Source organism: Antechinus flavipes, chromosome 2 (assembly GCF_016432865.1).
Source record: "Antechinus flavipes isolate AdamAnt ecotype Samford, QLD, Australia chromosome 2, AdamAnt_v2, whole genome shotgun sequence".
Taxonomy (NCBI): Eukaryota; Metazoa; Chordata; class Mammalia; order Dasyuromorphia; family Dasyuridae; genus Antechinus; species Antechinus flavipes.
Window position 1 is genome coordinate 436105885 of NC_067399.1, and position 23147 is coordinate 436129031.

Genomic DNA, 23147 nt, shown 5'->3' on the forward strand with positions numbered 1-23147 from the left:
TCTGAGCCAATCTCCTCAAGCAGTCTGTCAGTCTGCCAGTCTCAACCAGTCTCCATCCCAGTCTGACTTTGTCCCCAGTTCTTAAATACTCTATTACAATTACATCATTACAGTATACTAAGTATAAGCCAGTCTAGAGTGATTATATCATTATATCAAACTAGAGTGAGTATATCATTATATCATACTAGATATATGTGAACTAGAGAACCATTATCTCATCAATTCCACTGAGTTAACATCTTGTTTCAAGTATACTTCTTTCAAGTATACTTCTCCAAAGTTCTGGCCCTCTACACATGGTTGTGAAGAAAGCACCCTGCAAATCCTATAAAAAGGTGCATAAAAGTAAGTTATTATTTTCCTCACTTTGTCTTCAGATGATTAATAAATCAAAGCAGAAACAAGATTTTTCTTTTGCACTTCACTGTTTTGCGCCCCTGAAGATATTTGATGATTTCTATCAGGATACCTGTTGAATAGAACTTTGGAGGAAGCTTGAATTAAAGTTTTTTTTTAAAGCATTAGACAGAAATTACCTAAAGGACTGGTAATTTTCATCCCAAGGAAGAATCTCTTTGTCAGGACTATAACCTTTTGTCAAAAGGACAAAAAGACATATCTGTACAAAAATATTCATAGCTGTTTTATTTACTAATAAAATTGTTACTACATTATTACTACAATGACAAGCTACACATAAACTTTATGTCCAACAATTTTGAAACAAACCAAAAGAGACTTAGCAAAGAGCCAGTTACTACAGCAGTAAATTCTTGGTCGGACCTGTTGAAAAGATTTGAGAATTGGAAAAAAAATGTTTAAGGTTGCATAATCCTGCTCAATTTCACAATATATCATGGTCACATTTTTATTTTTACCAGAGATTCATTTAAAAAATTAGCAAATTTTTATGTGGGCAATTTCAATTTATCTCAAAAAAGGTTCTTTTGTTTCTTTTAATGATATCAAAACTTTTGGTCATTAGAATTCAAAAGTGATTTTTAGATTAGTGGTTCTTAATCTGGGGTCCATGACCCACTTAGGATCATGAATTTGAATGGGAAAAATATCTTTATTTTTGCTAATTTCTAATCAAAACTTAGTATTTTCTCAATTATGAATGTAGGCAATAAACTTATCATTAGAGACCATATATATGTATATATATATATATTCTATTATATTATTGCTAAAAATTTCCTAGTTGTCCAATATGACATACGTTTCCTCAACAAAAGACATCTTGTTGTTTAATACTCTTATTTAAGCTAAACAACAGCCTTGACTCCCTACAGATAAATCTTTTTAAAAAAAAAAAAACTTTAACTTGCATGTATTTTAGTTTTATATTTTTATTTAACATGTAAATCAAGGAGCACACATATTACTTTTTCATAAATTTGGTTTTTAAAATATCTTGATAATTGAGTTTAATACAATTAGTCTAATTCCTTATACCATATATTTTTGACACATTTACAATATGATTCTCAGAAGGGGTCAATAGGCTTCACCAGACTGTCCAAGGGGTCCATGACACCAAGAGGTTAAGAACATCTGATTAACATAAAGGTAACTGAGGTAGCATATGGTGTAGTGGAAAAAGTATTAGAATTGGAATCATGGTCACTTGGGTTGAAATCTTATGTTATGACCCTAGGCAAGTCATTTAACTCTCCAGAGCCTTAGTTTCTTAAGAAACTAAAGCCTGTGGTTTCAGAAAAGCCTGGAAAGACCTACATGAACCAATGCTGAGTGAAATGAGCAGGATCAGGAGAATATTGTATACAATCACAGAAAGGTTATATGGTGATCAACTATATTAGAGTTCTTAGCAAATACAGTGATCCAAAACAATTCCCATAGAATTGATATGGAAAGAAACAACTGCATCCAGAGAAAGGAGTATGGAGACTGAGTTCAGATCAAAGCAATACTATTTTCATCATTTTTTGTTTGCTTTTTTCTTATTTTTTTCCCCCTTTGTTCTGATTTTTCTTCATCACATAACTAATAATATGTTTAAGATGACTGTATAATCTATATCAAATCTCTTGCTGTCTTGGGGAGGGAGGGAGAAAAAAAATTGAAGCTCAAAATCTTGCAAAAATGAATGGTGGAAACTATTTTTAAATGTAATTAGAAAAAGAATACACTAATGAAATGTTTCTTAAATAAAAAAAAAGAAACTAAAATCTGGAGATGTAAAATATTGTGTCCAAGATCCTATAAGTAGTAAATAGAAGACCTGGGCCTGCATTATAGAAAATACTTAAATAAAATCTAGCTTGAAAAATCACATTCATTCCTTTTTTATTTAAGATTTTAAGCTGTAATCTTAATTACATTTGGATATTAGTTTACTTTTTCCTGTTGGTTTTATTGCTGGTCCACATGTGAACTATAAACATTATTATGTGAAATTTGCTGTGAGAGATGGAAAGAAAATATTTCCCTTGCATTTTCCCTGAAAACGGATACCTGCATGTTTTCCTAAAATAGTTAGTAGGTCAAACTCTACTACAAACTACCTGGGTAGCTGCATTAATTTTGTAGATATGAATAAAAATAGAAAAGTGGCTTGAGGCCAGACTGTGAAGTTTGTGGAGTCACACTGACAGGGTGTAGTAGTATTCAGTAGTGTAGAGAAAATAGATATGAGAGGATGAAGGAGGGGTGTGTGTGTGTGCAGTTAAGGGCTAGGCAGAATTCGCTTAATTCTCCCTAAGGAGCAGAGCCTGGTACAACAGATGCTTTCTCTCAAATGAAAACATTAATCTCATGATCAGACTGGTAGTGAATGGGAACTCATTTTATAAATAATAATTGATCCATTTCAACAAGGATTGTCAGTACTTTACATTACATCCCATTACTTGTAATGGGATGATGGAGCCTTTCTCCTCTCCTTTTATAGACTACTCCATTAGGTGGTTCTTCCTGGTTCAATTACTAATCATCCTTGACACTTCTTCCCTCACCCCCAACATAGAGACCCCCTCCCCCCCAATAAAGGATTGATGTATCATCTCAAAGCACAAATCCTTTGGCATTGAGATAGAGCACACAGAGCTAGTATTCTAATCCTGATCACTTCCATTTTATATACTTTTAGAGAGGTGCTTCTGGATACTATGGCGGCTACTTTTGGATACTATTACCTTAGTTAATGAAATCACAGGAGACCCAGACCCTTCAGTTGTATTTTAACCAGTCAACGGACTGAAATCACAACATGTAAATTAGGTGTTAAAATTTTTTCCTACTATTCAATCAAAATGAGTGAATAGTCTTTAATTATTTAAGGGGGATTAAAGGGCACCAAGTTTCCCAAAGATTTCTGAACCTAAATTCTCTAGTCCCCACCTGTTAAGGGCTATCAGTTGAGGGTGAGATGGTAAGGTGTCAAGAATGATTAGCAACTGAATCAGGAAGAGATACCTAATGAATAGTTTATTAAAAAAGAAAGCCTCCATCATTCCATTACACATAATGGGATGTAATGCAATTTGAAATAAATATATGTGCATTTGTGTGTTGTTGTTGTTGTTGTTGTTGTTGTTGTTTTTAACAAACTCTTTAAGGCTTAGGAGACTAATCTGCTTTCTTTATATTCTTTTTCAAATGCCCTGAATAGGGTTTAATAACTATTTGTTTACTTGCTTTCATTGTTATTACAAACAATATTAGTGGTAGAAGTTTTGGAAGCTGGAAGGAGAATCAATTAATCAAAAAAAGTGAGTATTTATTGCTTAAAGGGGTATACACTGTGCTAAATGGGTTATGGGTTAGGGAATACAAACACAAAAGTGAGTCTTTAACCTCAAGGAACTAAAGTTCTAATGGAAGAGACAATATGTACATATATATGTACATATCTATATATAAGTATATATGCATATTGATATATGAGTCAGTCAACCCACCCCTCAGCCCTGATATTTTTTATCAGTTGAGAACATATCTCAATCATTTGGAGTTTTGAACTAGGTGTGAAAAGACCTAAACTTCTGTTGATTCAATCAAGTCAATCAGTGTTATCAATTGAATTGAAAAGGAAGTCTGTCTGTTCAGAGTGGCTGAGGGACATGGTCAAGCCCTCTGGAGTTAGTATAAAACTATCAAGCTAGTTTGAAAGTGGGGATTTGATTATGTGGAACTTAGTAGTGAAACTTTTCTAATCAAACTTCTAAAAAGAAATCACTTGGATGGGGATGAGTCAGAAGAGGACCTCTTGCTCAGAGGAGGAACTTGATCTGAAGGAACTTATGAACTTTAGAGATGAAAGACTTGAGGACTTCCAGGTCAGCGTCCTAGTTCTAGCAGCACCCTGAGAACAATTGATAACACAGTGTCTGCATTGGGAATCAAGGACAAATTAGATAGAGGAAGACTCTTCAAGGAATACAAAAGAGAAGTTATATCATGACTAAAGGGAAGTTCATGAGTAGTCCATGGAGGGAGGAAAGGACTTCCAACAACTAGGGCTTCTGCTACCTCTCTGCCACATCATATATTCTTCTCTAAACTTGAGTCTACTTTTTCCTGGATTCTGTATTTTCTGGTGGCAGAATTTTGTAAACTTTTTTTTGAAGTTGGGTGAAGTGAAGACTTGAGTGAACTCTGAAATTTTATCCCCTTTAATCTGTAAAATAATCACTCTAAAACTGTGTCTCCTTTGATCTGTAAAAGAAGTGAGATTGGGGTATCCCAGACTCCAGAGGGTCTGGAAGGGGGCATATTTTCCAGACAAGCCTTTTTCTAAGATAAGCAGCATCATTCAATTGGAAATCTTGGGCAAATTACCTCCCCTCCATTGATCTTTTGAGGTAGCTGGATCCCCATTCAGGAAATTCCAAATTCTGAAAAAAAGCCTTCAAAGTGATTTCATTCAATTGGGAGATCTTGGTCTGATAATCAGCTCAAACTGTCCCCAGCCCCCAAGATCTGCTCATAAAATAGGTTTCTGTTAACACATTCTTTGCAAATTTCATTAAGAGATTTGTCTGCTAAGAGAGAGTTTCTTAGTGAAAAATAAATCTTCCTTTTTGCAAATTCAGGGTTTGCGAATACTTTCACATTTGGGCTTACATCTCTGAGCAGAGGGGATCTCTCCCCCTTCCCACATCGCATCAGTGGGAAGGCTATTTCATTCTACTATTCTTATTATACTATCTTAGTGAATATTCCATTCTTAAAGCCAGTTAAATTTGGATGACTCATTGATATCAACTAATAATAATTAGGTAGATGTGTACTATGGGGGCTTCTGAGCTATAGCATTATGAAAATATCACTCAGAGTTAACCTTAAGATCTCAGGATCTTGATTGAAAGTAAGCCCAGAGTCTGTGTGATGTATATTGATATATAAGGAATCAATACAAAATGAATACAATAAATTTTATGAGGAAAGACCTTAGTAGCTGAGGTGATCAGGAAAAGCTTCATGAAGACTATAGTACTGGAGTGGGATCATAAAAGAAACTATTCCAACAGATAGAGATGAAGCTAGGAGAACTTGCACATGGGGTCTATCAACACAAAGGAGAAGAGAGAGAAGATAATGCATCATATGTGAAAAATGTAATTGTGTATGGCTGAACCACTGAGTGCAAGGAAGGAAGGAAAAAAATTGAAAAAATGATAGGAAAAATAGAAGAAACCAGGCTGTAAAGATCTTTAAAAGATGAACAGTTTACAATAAACAATAGGATATAACTGGTGTAATGGAAACAATACAATGGATTGTATCCATGCAGGCTCTGTATTTTTGAGTTGTTTGGGAGAAAAGTTTGGCACATCTGGATGTTATAAGGAGAGTATAAACTTTAGGGACATTTGAAAAACAACAGCAATATTAAAAACGTCCCTGAGGTATCTTCTTAAAAAAATTCTAGCCAACTATTCAATCAGTTTTAATTAGGGGTTTGCACTTTTCTTTATGAACATATTTTTGTAATATCAGTAACAGGTAGTCTGATTATGAGATGAATCTTTTTATATATATTTTGGATTAAAACAGAAGGACTAGACACATGCTTCATAAGTAGTAGAAATGAAAGTAGAAATTTAATGTTTGTTTACTAATTCATTAGAACATATTTTTGTGTACAGTTAAATAAAGCACATAATTTGAATTCAGAAGACCTAGCTTTAAATCACTGTTGTATGAATTACTCACTAGCCAAAGTGAATTTGAGTCAATCATTTAATCTCTCGGTTTACTTATCTACAAAATGGGGATAATATCTTCACTACTTAATTCATAGGGTAATTGTGAGGATCTAATAGGAATGTATATAAGCCAACCATCAAGCACCACACAAATGTCAGCTGTTATTACTTTGAAAAGATGTCTAATATGTTGAGGCCTTTTTTTTTTTTTTCCCAAGACAGGGTCAGCTATAGTTAGCCTGATTTGTAATTTCTTGCATGTGCATTTTCTTCACATGGAGGCTCAGCTGATGTGTATCAGAGAAAGGAGTCTGCCCCCTGTCTTTTCTTCTAGTCAAAGTCATGAATAAATTCGACTCAATTATAGGACATTTCAAACAAGGAAGTAAGCAACATCCACACGATTTCAATGCTTTTTATTTGACGAACACATTACAAAATTTAGAAACCAGAGACAGCTCAGGCAAACTGTTAAAACACAGTATGAATTAATTTTTTAAATATACAAATTATGTATACATAGATAAATTAGTTTGACATGATTGCAGAAAAAATTCTATGATCATTTAACCAAGGTTGTAGGAAAGGCATCAGAATGGTGCAGATATTCCAATGATGGTTGAAAGTTAGACATTTTTTTTTTTTTACCACAGATTAAAAATGTATCATTGACTTTACTATTATTGCTGGGTTAACAAAGAATAGAGGAGGCTTATCACTATTGGAGACTGTTAAGAGCTATATACAACCATAAAATTAGCCACTTTCAAAATAACTTCACTGCCACCTGGACACACAATAAATTAAGTGTCAGTTATCATGTGAGACAATGACCACTATTACAAAATGACTTAGAATTGAACTGAAAATGGGTAATGATATGAAACTAAAATGACAGATTAAAAAAAATCAGCAGGAGAATTCTGACCTGTTCTATTTCTGATCTGGACTCCTTAGGGGATCTGGTAGGTCCTTGCTCTTGATGGCTCACCATATTAATACTGAACTTAGTGTGGACACTCGATTGGCACAGCTCACCACAGCTCAGAACTACTTAACCCAAGAGATTCACCAGCCTCAGTCTCCTAGATAGTCACAGCTACAGGAATGTATTACTACCTTTCATTAAAGAAAAGTTTTAAAACAGACTTTTTTGTGTGTTTAGGAAACATTGAAAACCTTTACTATTCAGGTTTGACTGTTTTGTCCATAGTTTCATCCATATGAGTACTCATCATCAACTGCAGATCACTATCCTTCTTCAGTAAATAATCAGTTTAATGAGTTACTATGGCCAAAAACAACAACAAAAAATCATTACCTGGTGGCTATCCATCTGTTGAGGAGTTGGTTTTTTTTTTTTTTTTTTTTTTAAAACATTTAACTATCCTGGTCCTGCAATGATCAACACAATATGTCTCTATATTCAAAATCTGTTTTAAAGACACTGACTACAACATTTAGATTTTTCTAGTGAAATTGTAGACAAACTATAGGAAAGGTGCTAAAACAAACACTTAGAGACTTGGCAAATATAAATGTAGTCTTTCAGAATGTTACCTAAGTTCTAATATAAAACATAGAATTAGATACTATGCTAAGCTGTTATGAATTGATCAAATATTGCTTAAAACAGGTTTCTTTACCGGATGAATGGAGTTCTCATATCATCTGAATCATTATTTTATTGGAATGCTCTAGTGTACCCACTTTGTTAGAATCAAGGCCTAATTCTCAGCAAGAGAAAATCCAAAATTTTCCCCCTTCTAACTTTTAAAGATGTCAGCACACTTTCAGATAACATTTCACAGCTAAGTAAGTAGGCTGAACTTGAGAAATAGTAATTGTGGATATAACATGACTGCTTTTGGTCTATGCCTTGACTATGAAAAATCTTCAAGAATTTCTCTAAATGAAAATAGGTCCAACCCTTCAGGACACCTAGGAATAGCTTTGAAAACTTGTTCAAATTCTTCTCTCTTTGGCTTCTTATTTATCCTACTTGAAGTCAATAGAAGCTCTGAGAGTCCATCCAGTAGGTTCGAGGGAATAAGACGGCCTGAAGAAGTCTCTATTATGTTCTAGATTGATAATACATTTTCAAATAATAAAAAGGTCCAAGCTTTTACATTGCATTTAACCTTGATTGTCTTTATAGGAAAGGCTAATTACATGTGTATTCAGGAGAGCAGTGGTGGATCCCGACTGTCGATTTAAAAACAAAGTTTAGGATTATAGGATCTTTGTTCTAAAGTTGGAAGGGACCTCTGAGGTCAAGACAATCTAACCCTATCATTTTATAGATGAAACAAGTGAAGCCCAGGGAACTAATTATCAAGGAACACATTCCTTCCCTAAATTTTTTATTATGTTGACAAAACACTATCAATAAAGTACCATATAGAATACTCTCTTTGAGTAAGACTAGAATTTTTCTTTCACATACCTAGAGCAAATTCCACATTGAATGTTGTAGGAATAAAACAATCTTATTAAGAGAATACCAGTTGATATTTTTGTAATACATTAAAATTACAGAGCACTTTCACATTCATTATCTCACTTGATCCCCACAACAACCCTGTGAGATAGGCAGTTAAAGTATTATTATGTTCACTTTACATTTAAGGAAACTGAGACTCAGACCTTATGGTCACAAGGACAGGAAGCAGCAGCTTCTCAAACTCAGATCTTCTGATTTCAAATTTTGCCCTCTCTGAAATATAGCCTACTGTCTGCTGTCAGCAGGGCTTAAGAGGGGCACACTTGCTGCTTTAAAAAAACAGTAAGGGGCAGTTAGATGGCTCAGTGGAAAGAATACCAACTCTGGAGTCAGGAGGACCCGAATTCAAATCTGCCCTCAGACACTTAATACATACTGGGCAAGTCACTTAACCCCAACTGCCTAGTCAAAAAATAAGAGCAAAAAAAAAAAAAAAAAAGATAAGAAATATAGTCAGTTAAAATATTAGATAAAAATCAGGTAGTCAACATAGAGGAGATGGCTTTCTAATATCTAGAAGCCTATCTGCCAAGACACAGTTGTAAAACATCTCATAGGAATTCAGTTCAACAAACTGAATTTGTACAAAAGCATCAAAAAAGAAATGAATGACCAAAACAAAAAATACATAGATGTAAGAAAAAATCAAAAGGGCACAAACAGGGCACTTAAAATTATTTTCTTAATGTTGATTTTTTTTATTAGACTTGTGGTTTCATTTAAGAAAGAAACTTTTAGTTTAGAAATGTTTTCTACCTTTACAAATGGGCAACTTTGTGACTTAGTCTGGGGCACTAAGGAAAAAAGTGATTTGCTTGGGATCCCATAACTATCATGTATCAGACACAAGACTTGAACTCAGACCTTCTGGATTCCAAGGCTGGCCGTCTGTCCTTTATGCCATACTACCTGTTATATGGAACCCAAGTGCAGAAGCAAAGTTGCTGGCTCAGTGGGTAGAGTGCTGGGCCTGGAGTCAGGAAGTCCTGAGTTCAAATTTGGCCTCAGATACTTAGTAGCTATGTGATCTTGAACAAGTCACTTAACTCTTTTTGACCAGTCTCCTCATCTGTAAAATGAACTGGAGAAGGAAATGGCAAACTACTCTAGTATCTTTGTCAAGAAAACTCCAAATGAGTTGAGCACAGTTGAAACTACTCAACAATAACAACACAGAAACACTCTGTAATCCCGGACTTCCAGCCTAGCAACAGGATAGGCAGAAGGTTCCCATCAGGATTCTGGCTAAGATCTTCCTTGATTTGTTCTTGACAATGAAGAGTGCTGGCTTTACCCAAGGGTAAGCAACCCTCAAAGTCTTAGTGTTCTGCTCTGATTTTACAGCTCAGAGGCCAAAGGAACTTGGGAAGGACCACAGAATTGTAGTTGTCTAGCTAGCAGGGACCTTAAGAGTCATCTAATTCAATCTGTTTAATAAAGGCACTAGCTTGCCTCTGGACAGTAAATCTAGGTGACCTCTTCTCACAGGAAGATGTCCCAATATTATTGTTCTGTAAGAAATAATCAGCAGGATGATTTCAGAGAGGCCTGGAGAGATTTACATAAAGTGATGCTGAGTGAAATGAGCAGAACCAAGAGAACATTGTACACAGCAACAGCAAAATTATACGATGATCAGTTCTGATGGATGTGGCTCTTTTCAACAATGAAGTGATTCAGGCCAGTCCCAATTGTCTTGTGATGGAGAGAGCCATCTGTACCCAGAGAGAGAAATGTGGGGACTGAGCGTAGATCATCACCTAGTATTTTTACCTTTTTTTCTTGTTGTTTGCTTGCATTTTTGTTTTCTTTCTCATTTTTTTCCTTTTTGATCTGATTTTTCTTGTGCAGCATGATCAATGTGGAAATACATATAGAAGAACTGTACATGTTTAACAATAATTGGATTACTTGCTGTCTAGGGAAGGGAGTGGTGAGAAGGGAAGGAAAAAGAAAAATTGGAACACAAGGTTTTGCAAGGGAGAATTTTGAAAACTCTGCATGTGTTTTAAAAATAAAAAGCTTTTTTTCTTTTTTAAAGGAAGATTCCAATAGGAGACTGATTACCTAGAAACAGGTGCAGATTTTCATTGAACATACCTTGTACACAGGTGGTTTTCTTTATTTCTGATAGTGAAGGGTATCTGTCTAAAGGGAAAACATTACTGCAAAGAGTTGCTTATATCTGGGGCATAGCAAAATATGGTGGAAACAATTGTGGATTAGGAATAGGACCCCTGACTTCTAGTCCTGATTCTTCTCTACAAACAAACTGTCATTGAATGAAAACCAACCATTTCTTTTGCAACATTTAATTTCTTATGTCAAATAAAATAATTTAACTAGATGAAATCTAAAATCCTTTCCAATTCTAAAATTCTGTGATTCTACTTATCACTGACAGGGTTAAGCAAAAGCTGAAGAAGATTTCTTAAATTCGAAAATGATTTTCATTCTATACTTTGCATTAACTCAGCCTATGCATGAGCACTTGATATTTTTCCAATTGATTAGATCTGACTTTATTTGTGTGGAAAATATTTTATAACTGTGTTCATATAGTTCCTGACTTTGCTTTGACAGATGCCCAAATATTTTATATTATCTACAGTTATTTTAAATGGAATTTCTCTTTGTATCTCCTGCTGTAGGACTTTGATGTTAATACATAAAAATGCTGATGATTTATGTGGATTTATTTTGTATCCTGCCACTTTGCTAAAGTTGTGAATTTTTTCTAGTTTTTTAGTTGATTCTCTAGGATTTCCTAAGTATACCTTCATGGCATCTGCAAAGAGTGATAATTTGGTTTCCTCATTACCTATTCTAATTCCTTTAATCTCTTTTTCTTATTGCCAAAGCTAATATTTCCAATACAATATTGAATTGTAATGGTGATAGTGGGCAACCCTGTTTCACCCTTGATCTTATTGGGAATAATTCTAATTGTCCCCATTACATATGATGCTTGCTGATGGTTTTAAATAAATGCTACTGATCATTTTAAGGAAAACTCCATTCCTATATTTTCTAGTGTTTTTAATAGGAATGGGTATTGGATTTTGTCAAATACTTTTTCTGCATCTCATTCTATGCTCTGAAACCTACAGAAACTCAAAGTAGAAAGTTCTTTTCTTTTCTCTCAAAAGTATTTGGGCTATCTGCATCCAGAGAGACTATGAGGACTAAATATAGATCACAACATAGTATTTTCACCTTTGTTGTTGTTGTTTGCTTGCTTGTTTTTTTTCCCTCTCATTTTTTTCCCTTTTTGATTTGATTTTTCTTGTGCAGCATGATCAATGTGGAAATATGTTTAGGAGAATTGTTTAACCTATATTGGATTACTTGCTGTCTAGGGAAGGGGGAAGGTGCAGAGGGAGGGAGAATATAGAACATAAGGTTGATTGTTAAAACTATCTTTTCATGTATGTTGAAAAATAAAAAGTGATTGCTAAAAAAAAAATTTTAAATAGAATGAGAAAAAATGGTGTTTGAGCTAACATTGATTGTGACTGCTAATGGACCCAATCTACCATTTCTTCTGCTTTTACAGATTTGGGTAACAAGGTAAGTTTCCCAAAGCAAAATTTGAAAGTGGAAGTGTTTGTGTACCTCAAGTAATGTCTATGACCCATCCTACTATTTTCTTTTTGTTATTTAATGGTAAAAGACAATCTGGAGTATTAAATAGAGAAACAGCATGAGAGCCAAGGAGATCTAGAATTCTGTCTTATTCCTGACGCATTCTGGCCATGTTAACTTTAGCAAGTCATAAGCCCTCAGTGTTTCTGCCAATCCTCAAGATGATTCATTGCAGAGAAGGTGTTAATCTACATTGGTATAGAGAGAGTTTCCTCACCCAGAGGTTCCCTATACTAATGAAAATCATAGGTCTAATCTGTATTCCTATCCTACTCAGTGGTGCTAGTGATTATGGTTTTTTTTTAATTTGTTTGCCTTTTGCCTAATATGAATTATCTTCCTTTTAATAGGGAGAAAAAAAAAAAACCTTGGTGCTGACTAGTTGGACATTCAGAAATTTGACACATCCTCAACTGGCTTAATAATCATGAACAAACAAGCATTTGTGTTTTAAAATATATATATGTATATATATGTGTGTGTGTGTGTGTGTATAATATATATATATACATATACATATATATTAAAATAACTTATTTACAACAAAATCCTATTAAAAATAGGTAAATGTTAATAAAGTCCTGAATCCTTTTCTAAAGTAAAATAATATTGTTAATCCCTTTCTTTTGGCATCTTACAGAAAGGGAGAAAAGGAACCCTGTATATTATTCTCATATTCAGTATATATATATATACAGGCAGAATGGATGCAGAACCATCTTTCTGTGCTTGGAGCTAAGCCACTGATCACCTGGAACCATTATTCAAAGTTCAGCAGCCACCTGTGGAATCTGTGTTCTTTATAGAAAGGGTCTTACTTTTGCTGGAAGGCAAGATATGGGCATCGAGGAGCCACAGAACTGCTTGGTGTGCCCTCTGAAGATGGGCAGGGCTCTTGGCATTTTTCCCAGAGAGAAGCCTCGAAGGCTCATTTTATCATACTCACTTTGCAGCCTGGACTGTGAAGAACATGTGAATAATTCATGCTATGGGTTCAGGAAAGATCTTGCTTTCCCCCAAGCTTCAGGATGCATACCGCTGAGCTGCATATGCCTAGATTCTCTTTGTTTTGGAAGATAGGTTCAGTGTTAGATGTTTTTTACAGGCAAAACCTCTCAATAATATACATCCACTGGTTCTGATGACCTGTGATTGAGTGTGGATATGTGTTTTGCCAAAGTAGGATGGAAAATATGAATAACTAGCCATTTAATTTGCACATGAATGGTATTTAGTTATCAACAACTATAGTTTGATACCATACCAGAATAAGGAACTAGAAAATTGGGCATGGATATTTCAAAACTGCACATAGAATGGCAAAATTGTTCTTTACCAAATTTAGATTGGTACAATAGAAGAAAAAGTGTTAATAAAGCAGGGAAATTAATGACTTTGATTAACATCTAAAGTTGTTTCTGCATGGATCTTCTGGGGTAAACTCGGGGATTTTAGTATAAATGCAGAAAGCTCACTTTTCTCAGTGGCTAAAGTTTCTTCTTTATATAGTCAATGTAATGTATTGTGATATATCATTTCCTAGGTTGCCAAAAGGAGAGAGGAGATATGTTTATCATTCTATACAAGACAGGATTCCAATAAAGTCTTCCAGCTATAAGAACATTTGATAGTTTTGCCTCGCTTATCTAGGCCCCACAGAGGATGTCTGGGAAGCTCAGCCTTATGAAAGGATAGATTGACCTAGTAATACCATATACACCTGGTTAAGGGACTCCTATAATGAACAGACTATTATAAATGGAATAATCATTCATTATCTTGGAATGTATTCCCTTTTAGGAACTGTGATGAATCTTTGTCTACCTATCAGGGGCTATTCCCATGGTGAGCTTAAATTAAACTCTCAAAATCAGTAGAAACATATGGTAGGATGACAATCTGATATACAAATAATAGGATCTGTGCTAGAAAAACTATAGACCCAGGAACAAGTGGTAACTAAGTATTAATGTCAATTGGCACTGCCCCAGTAGAGATCCTGTTATTCTCAAAGGCTTGAGATGGCAGGTATTCCTAGTGATGAGCCTTTTGTGGGGATATTATAGCAGTTAGGTCATAGGCCCAGGTCAGTTCCTGAAGAAAGACAAATAGGTTACATTAACGGCTCTGAAATCTCAGTTTTATATTGGAGAAATAAAAGATTATGATTGAACATTGGCTTTTGTGACATGTCTATATGGACAAGGAATTCCCAAGGCTTAGCACTGCTGACTGCCTAGGGAGTCTTCAAACAGAGTTTATTTCAGATCAGACTGACCAGGATGCTACCAGGAAACTGATTCCCTCAAACTGCCAATGTATTTGTCTGGGTCCAAACACAGGCTCTGAACGTGGCTCTTTCTAACGGACTAGACGTCATCATGGCCAACTCTGCTCAATGAAGCAATCCTTATTGATCATTAAAATGGTCAAAGTGATTGGTTCAGTTCTTCTGTGGGCTGTTCATTTCCCCAGGTACGGAACTATGCACTATAGTCTATGGAACAAAAACAACACGAACATGGGTAATTAGTGTAGCATATGAGTGAATGTGGCAGATATAGGTTAATTACATTGCAGGATGGTACTCCATTTATTTCTTCTAAGTGAATGATTGTTTTGCGCTTGTTATAATCTATATGACATAAACCCTTATGGAGAAGAAATGGCACGCACACTCTATCTCCAAACAGTGACTGTCTAGGAGCCCTGAGATACTAGACTCTTTATTCTAATTCGATGATATTATGGGTATTTAGAACAAGTTCTCTTGGGTTAAGGGATAAATATGTGTGTGTGTGTGTGTGTGTGTGTGTATGTGTGTCTGTACACACATACACACACACACATATATTAACAACAGATATTACATCAGAATTATATTCCACTAATTTTAACCTATGAGTTACCCACTAAGTGAAATCAATTTTGGCCCACTGACCTCTTTCACACAGTTATATTTCATCATATGTCACAGAAGAGATTTCTCAGCATCAGCAGAACCAGGGAATGACCCACATGCCTTAATTAGAGGTAAACCCATCTCTCAGAGCAATGTGCTTCATCAGCAGAAGCTGAAGGTACAATTGATGCAGCCAGTACTGTTTCACGCTTAGCCGCTGCTCTGATTTGAGTCCAGAAAGAGAAGCAATGATTAAGAAAGGAAGTCATGAATGGACAGTTCCTGCGGTGTTATTTGTGATATCAAGGCTCCCCAGGCTCCTTGTCCCGGTAATTGGTGCATTTGATTGCAATGCACTCATTATCCAACTAGTCTGGTTATCTCTGTTGGAGAACAAAGTTTTTATTTAAGATTGGACAGAGTTAGACACAATGCCATTTCATGGTCCTGGGAACACACTTAGAGGCTGCTTCTTGAAGCACCTGCTGAAGGCTTTTTTGTTTCCATTTGATCATGTTAGCTTCACAAAGATTTGGGGTAGCACCGTGGCTTGCTCTCTGCCTTCAGAGGCAAGGGAACCATTAACCCAGGCAGTCTTGATGCCTCTGGATGTGAGTGACAGCCACTGTCATTTTCAGGATATAAGCATTTAGAAAAGGAGAATTGTGCAGAATGCTGTCAATTTCAGCAGAGAATGCAGTTCATCATGTTTTGTGGTTCATCAAAAAAGAGAGAGAGAGAGAAAGAAAGAAATTGACACCTAAATCCCCAATAGGCATCTTTGGAATCAGTAGTGCAAAGTATTTTTGCTGTTTTTTTCTTTTCCTATTTTGTCAATTTCTTGTTCAAGTCTTTCCTAAAATAGTAGACCTGCAATTTGAAACATTTATAGACAAAGATGAAACAAAATCTTTACAGTTATTCGATTGGATTTTTTAAAAGAAATGTCTTTGAATTCATGTTTTTATATTGAATCCTTTCATTATGTTCTGCTGTGCACTTGTAAATGTTCTTCCCTCATTTTGTATTTAAGCTTAAAAATGAATAGAAACAATAAAAATTAAAAATTTTTTGAATTCATGGCTTTATGAATCCTTTATATTGTGCTGTGCACATGGAAATGTTCTCTCTCCCCTCCTCCCCCATTTTGTATTTAAGCTTAAAATGAAGAAAAAATAATAAAAATAAAACATTCTTTTGGTATTTAATTTTTTTTATTATGGTGTAAAACAATGCTATTATTTGCTCAGAAGGGACTCTGTTGAGAAGTATTTTGAATAATTCTTATTACCCATTGTGAAATATTTCTGACATATCCTCTAGAATCATAGTACTGAAGATAAATTAAAATAAGTTGAGTATTAGATTTTTGTAGATGTGAGCATTAGTGAAAGGGGTGAGAAAAGAAATGTTTACCTTAAAGACTTCCACCTCTCTTTTTCTACTTGGTTCTCTGGGCTTTCACTTTCATAAGAAGCCAGATAAAGACCTAGACAGAAAGGGATTTGTAATTAGATCCCTGAAATCTTTTTGTGCATGTGTGTGTGTGTGTGTGTTCCATTTCCACATTTAAATGATTTGTTATCAGTTATTTGGTCAACAGTATTTCATTTGGTTTTATGCTAAAAAAAAAAGTCTATAATATCAAAATGCTAATTATAAAGGAAGAAAAGTCAAAGGAAGACAATTGATAGATTTATCTGTTTAACTATAGATCACTGAGTTTTAGACTGGAAGGATACATAGACCAATTTACAAAGGAGGATCCTCATGAAACCCAGGGACTTGAGCAAGGGGGCAGAGTCAGTATTATACATCAACTCTCTTCAATTCAGTCCATAAAACTGCTTTCAGAATGCATTTAAAAAAGAATTTCATTTTCCCCCACACAAATAGACAAGCTTATAGAGAAATAGGAAACCAGTTTATTAAGAAGATGGCATTAAAATAGCAGGGCAACTGGTGGCACTGGGCTTGGGATTAGGTAACATCTTCCTGAGTACAAATATGGCCTCAGATACTTAATAGCTGTGTGATCCTGGACAAGTCACTTAACTCAGTTTCCTCATCTATAAAATGATCTGGACAAGGAAATGCAAACTACTCCAGTACCTTTGCTAAGAAAACCCAAAATGGGGTCACAAAGAATCAGACATGATTGAAAAACTGAAATTTAAACAGGGATTTGCAGTTCACAAAGGATCTGTCTTCTAAACACCCTAGATAGCAAGTAGTTCAAATTACACTCTGCTCTCCTGTCCTCCATTTTACAGATGAGGAAACATAGATTCAGAAAAGTTGAATAACCTCCATACAAATGAAGATTCACCAGGTAACAAGAGTCTGTGGGAAGAGACATAATGAGAATCCTGTCAAATGAATCAGGAGAGCATACAAGATGATGGTACCCCTCCCTATACAGAAGAAATGAAAAGAAATAGTTTTTGCGAATATGATCATCAGCCCTATCTAGTGCTCAGGGAGTTTTGACCATTAGGAAAAAAATGAGGCAAATAAGATACTGGGATAAGGAAGATATTTCAGCCTTTTTCTGGGCCCAGCTGGACCTTCAACAGTCCAAAGGATAGATGCTACATCACTAGATATAAGCACAGTTCCCCTCAGAGGCTTGAAAGACTCTCTCATGAAGCTGAATTCTAACCCAGATAAGGGCTATTTAAGTAATCTCTGCTGGGGATCATCCCCAGTGCTACCTAAGCCATAGACCTCAGCTTCCAGTTTTTCTGGCTCTGATAACCCCCTTGCTGACCATATTTGCCTGTCTTATTCACCCCAGGGGTTCTGTTTTCTCCATGCCCATGGCCCTGCTTGTGTCGATGTTGAGTCCCAGTTCTGCCTGTGAATTCCTACTTTTGACACATGATTGTTCCACCAAGTTCATTTGCAATGGAAATCCCACAGCCTAGATTCCCAGCCACCTCTATTACCTCCTTCCTATTTTTGGCCCTGCTAACCAATGCCTCTCTCCTGAAACCCTTTGAAATGGGAGCTAAAAAGAACAAAAGCAAAAAAAAAATGTGGTACTTTGAGTGACTTCTTTTGTTTTTGGTGTGGGCAAATATGTTAAGCATAAATAAATCTATAGTATTGAGAGTAACAATAGTAGTAAGAGCTCAGATCCATCCTTCTCTTCTGAGTTGTTAAAGTATCCTCAAATACCCTGAGACTCTTCACTCATCCTTCCACCTGTCCTCTGTAAAGACCATGAAAATGGGAAGATTGTAGCAAATGCGGCCCAGAAGGGGATCTCCTTTGCAGGTAGAGCCTAGTTCCTGGTACTTTTTATGAACTTGACACTGAAGCATTTGGTTCAGGATCATCATAAAAGCTAGCATTGTGCTGTATCTTGTCACCCACATCAGCATATAGCTGGCTTCTTCAATTACATGAATATGTGACATAGCCTTCAACAATTACCTAATTACCTAATTACCAAAGTTAAATATAGCTCTTGTCCTACATGTGCTTGGTTCAGGAGCGTGACTAGGTAGCTTTTGCCAAATAGCAGCACTACCCCTCCCCCTCAATTTAATGACACCTGACTGATGTACATCTAGAATACACCAATAGCCAATTCCTAATGCTGTCAGGAAGAGCTCTCTTCGGAGAGAAACATGTGTGTCTCTGGCATCTGTTTCCTCTTCTCCATGTGTCAAGCACTATGGCTAAATTTTGTGTGTGTGTGTGGGAGGGTGTGTGTATACATGTGGGGGGCTGAAGGTAGGATTTACCCTTAAATTTAACTTAATTAAATTAGAATATAGTGCTCTGCAAAGAAAACTCGTCTGGGACTTGAGAAACTTGGGATCATCTCCTACTTCTGATACTATGTAGCTATGTGATCTTTCACAAGTTCCTTTCCTGTGCTTTGCATAATTGCACATCAATGTTTATACAAACTGCTTGCTGTTTCAAGGAGGAGGCAGTGGAGGAAGGAAGGAGAGAATTTAGAACTCAAAATTCAAAAAATTAATTTTAATAACTTTTAACATGTAATTGGAAAATATTATTTAAAAAGAACAAGAAGAAGTCCCTTTCTGTCATCGAGTCTTAGATTTTAGGTATATAGAGAGAATAAGGGGACTGGACCAGATGGTCTTTAAAAGGCCCTTCCCATTCTGAGCACATGCTTTGTCCAAGGGTGTACAATATCATTAGGAGCACAAATAGTCGATGTGGCTGCATCTTGGGGATGGGAAGGAAAGACCAGGAAAGGGTAAGGCTTGATCCTGGTGTTGGTATGTTCATTGTCACCCTCCTCCCCCTTTCCCATTGCTGGTATTTAGTTTATTGCTGCCCAAGTGATGTGTCCTCAAATGGCCCACAATGCACTGGGAACAGATATTGACTATCTTTTCAGACATGGTATTGAGCCTCTGCCATACACATGTGGTTTTCTGCATTAAGCTGGCTCTCCTTATTCTGGGCTCCACAAAAGCTTTTGCATTAAAGTCCAAAACCAGCGTTAAATGTAATAGCCAAAAAAGACAACCCAGTGTAATAATTCTCTTGCAGGTAGACATGACTTTAATGTTTAATGAGTGTTCGTTTATTTATTTGCTAGGCAAATGTGGTTTAGTGACTTCTCCAGGTGGCACAGCTATTAAGTGTCAAGTATTTGAGGTCAGTTTTCAACTCAGGTTCTTCTGACTCCAGGACTAGTATCTATATACTGTGTTAAGATTCTTACAAGGTGCCAAGTCACTGGAATTGATGAGAGACAATGATTAAATTTAGCATGTGCTTAGCAGTTCTCTAGTTCAGTACATGTACTTAGTACTTACTAAAGTTCTACAAGATTCACATCTTTAAGAGAGCATATATAAGCTAGAAGCCTCAACCAGGATTGACTTCGGGAGATTCAGAAGCAGGATTCAGTCGAGGAGATTCAGAAGTCAGAGAAGGCAGCTTACGCTCTCAGAACCAAGGAGAGAGATAGACCTCTAAGAAAGCTAACTGGGCCCCAGGAAAGGAGACAAGGCTTGGAAAGAGACCATAAAGGATTTGGACTTTAACCCCTGGCTGCATTTAGGGTGATTACACTGAACTGAAACAAAGACTGCTTCCAGAAGCCCCCATGGAAACCTGCTCCCAGAGAACATTATGTTTTAGAGAAGAACATTATACCATCTAGCTGCCCCTTAATGAGTGTTTTATAGATGCTCATTCCACCCCCACCCCCCATTAGCATCATTTTCTAATGGCTATCCTACTCTCCAGTCTCACAGTAGAACCTAATGAAATATAATTAATGAAATTAATCAATGTTCATTGGCCACTTATGACAATGTATTCTATACGCTACACTTCTACCCTTCTGTTAAGAAAATGGAAGTTTTGTGTTTTAGCATCCCCCCCCCCCTTAACTCACGGTTAGTCAGGTTTGAAATATATTAATGCCATTTTCCTTTGCAGTGACCATTGCCTTATTTCCTTCTGGAGGCAGGATAAACGTTGGAATATGAATCCCAAGGGTTTGATCTAGGTTTGGGTGATGGGGGCTAAAGATGTCAGATGGTAGGTATTCAGTGAAAAATTCAGGCAAATGGAAACCCAACTCCCCCATTCAGTTTTCTTTCACGTACCTTAACTGCAACCTTTCTTTGTATCTTTTCTGTCACTAAGTTCTTTCAGTTTTTGGTCTCTTTGTCCCTTTTCCCTTTTTTTAACTATGGCTAGATGCTGTATGATAGGGAAGAGTCATCTTCATGTTTCTTTCTTGTCATTTACAACATAATACTTCCCTTCATAGACCTGATGTTCAATGATAATTTTGTTCCTAAGCCACTTTATATTAGTATAATAAACCCTGAGGCAGCTGGGTGGTTTAATGGTTAGAACACTGGACCCACAGTTGAACCTGAATTCAAATCCTGAAGAAGACTTACAGAAGTGATGGGAAGTAGTTAAGAAATCACAGAGGACAGAGCACCTTACATAGCATCAAGGAGACCTGAGTTCAAATTTGGCCTTAAACACGTACTGACTGTGTGACCGTGGGCAAGTCACTTAACCTGTCTGTCTTATCTGGAAATGGAGATTGTACTACCTAAATCCCAGGGTTTATCCCAATTTCCTCATCTATAAAATAAGGTGGAGAAGGAAATGGCAAACCATTCCAGTATCTTTGCCAAAAAAACTCCAAATGAGGTCACAAAGAGTAAGACACAACTGAAATGACTGAACAAAGATACTTCCCAGGATTCTTGTAAGGATAAAATGGGATAAAATTTGTAAAGTATTTTGCAAATGTTAAAGTACTTTATAAATGTAAACTATTAAAATTATTGTTATTATGTAGTAAAAATGCTGATCATGTATAACTATTGTTTTCTATTATTTTTCATTGCAAGCGAAATTTTTTTCAGTTATAATGAGAGCTTTCATTTACATGGAAGAGGGATTTTATTTCAGTTTTAAGAGATGATTTGGGTATTGGAGCTAGAAGATTAGGAACCAAACCATTATTTAAAGCATTAATTTTATTGTTAAGAGTCTGCCAATCTGTCAGCCAAGGGACAAATAAATTTTTGGAATATTTCAACTGTAAATTACATTCTTTCTGTGTAGGTATGTACCAATTTAAGAAAACCCTACTATGTAAAAATTTAAGTTTACAAAACAGATAAATCTAAGGGTGATAATTTCCATTATACAATTATACAATGGTGAAGAAAAGTGTTAAAAAAAAAAAACTCGACATATATATTGGTTACAACCAGGTAACTACATACATATGAATGAATAACCTTGAAGACTGAAAGGGGATAAATAAGAAGAAACCACAATTAGTTATCTTTTGCCTATCACAGTATTCTAAAATGATAAAATATAAATATTTTTAATCCATAAGACCAGAGATTCTAAGCTAGAAGGGAATTCAGAGATCATTTAATCTACCTCACCCCTCATTTTAGAGAAAAGGAAACAGAGGATCAATGAGGTTAATTGACCTGTATAAGGTCGTTCAGACCTCACACAGAGATGCAATTTTTACCGAAATCTTTTGAATCCAAATCCAACACATTTGTTTAATAAATAAAAATAATTTTTTAAATTGTTAAAAAAAACTGGCTTAGTGAATTAAAAAAATTATTTTTTATTAAAAAAAGATTTTTTAAAAACAAACATTAGAATTGCCCTTGACTTGCCTAAACCAAAGTACACTTGTATATTTCTCATAGCCGAACAGCTATGCACTCTGTGGTTCCTTCTGGTTTATAAATACATACTTCTTCACACGTCCCTTACTATTCCTTCCTCTTCATTATGGAATACATTCTGCCATTTTTTTTTTTCCTCTGTGGGTTTATAATCGGATCAGCCCTAGCTTTCCCTCTCCTTCATCATCTTCCTGAATTTTAGCCTTAGTGGGGGTGTAGGTCAAATGTCCTACTGATTTAAAATGTGGCCTTCTCCTTGAAGCTAATTTGAACCGGCCTTGTAATAGGAGAAAAGGGAGTGTAAGTAATGAAGGCCAGAGAGGTTAGTTCCTATCCCTGCCTGGTAACCTTTGAAGGCTAGCTGGAGTTAGCCATGTCTTCTACCTACCTACCCTCAGGATACTAAGCCTGGCTGCAGTCAGCCTGGCCTGTCCCACTCCCTTTAATCATGTTAATGACTGCATTTAGGCAATCTGCTGAGCCTAATTTTCCTTGCTATGTTGTGACTTTCATGCTTTCTGGGAAGGCACAGATGCCTACCCTGATTAACTTGTATGGACCCAAAAAAACTTCAAAAGGAAAGAGAATCATCAATGTTGCTCTGATGGGAGAAACTATACCAAAGTGAAACCATCAGGATTTTGACAGCTGGAGTCAGGAGACCTGGCCCCATTACAACCATCTCTGTGACTCAGAAGTCACTTCAACTTACTAGCCCCTCATCAAGGGGATGG

The 23147-nt window shown here is 35.9% G+C and overlaps 1 protein-coding gene and 1 long non-coding RNA gene across 4 annotated transcripts in view; one reads left to right on the forward strand and one right to left on the reverse strand.

The window, feature by feature from the left end:
* The window catches only part of LOC127550303 (uncharacterized), a 95034-nt gene that overhangs the window by 26288 nt on the left and 45599 nt on the right, over nt 1-23147 (forward strand). The gene's annotated exons all lie outside the window — the stretch shown is intronic.
* The window catches only part of RASGEF1C (RasGEF domain family member 1C), a 186941-nt gene continuing 178244 nt past the window's right edge, over nt 14451-23147 (reverse strand). For 2 of the 3 annotated variants that reach the window (XM_051979081.1, XM_051979080.1), the window contains 2 exons: nt 16646-16718; nt 14831-16099 (listed from right to left, as the gene is read on the reverse strand). In XM_051979081.1, coding sequence (XP_051835041.1) covers nt 16075-16099; nt 16646-16718 — 98 coding nt within the window. In that variant the 3' untranslated portion in view covers nt 14831-16074. The other variant, XM_051979083.1, reaches the window with a different exon arrangement.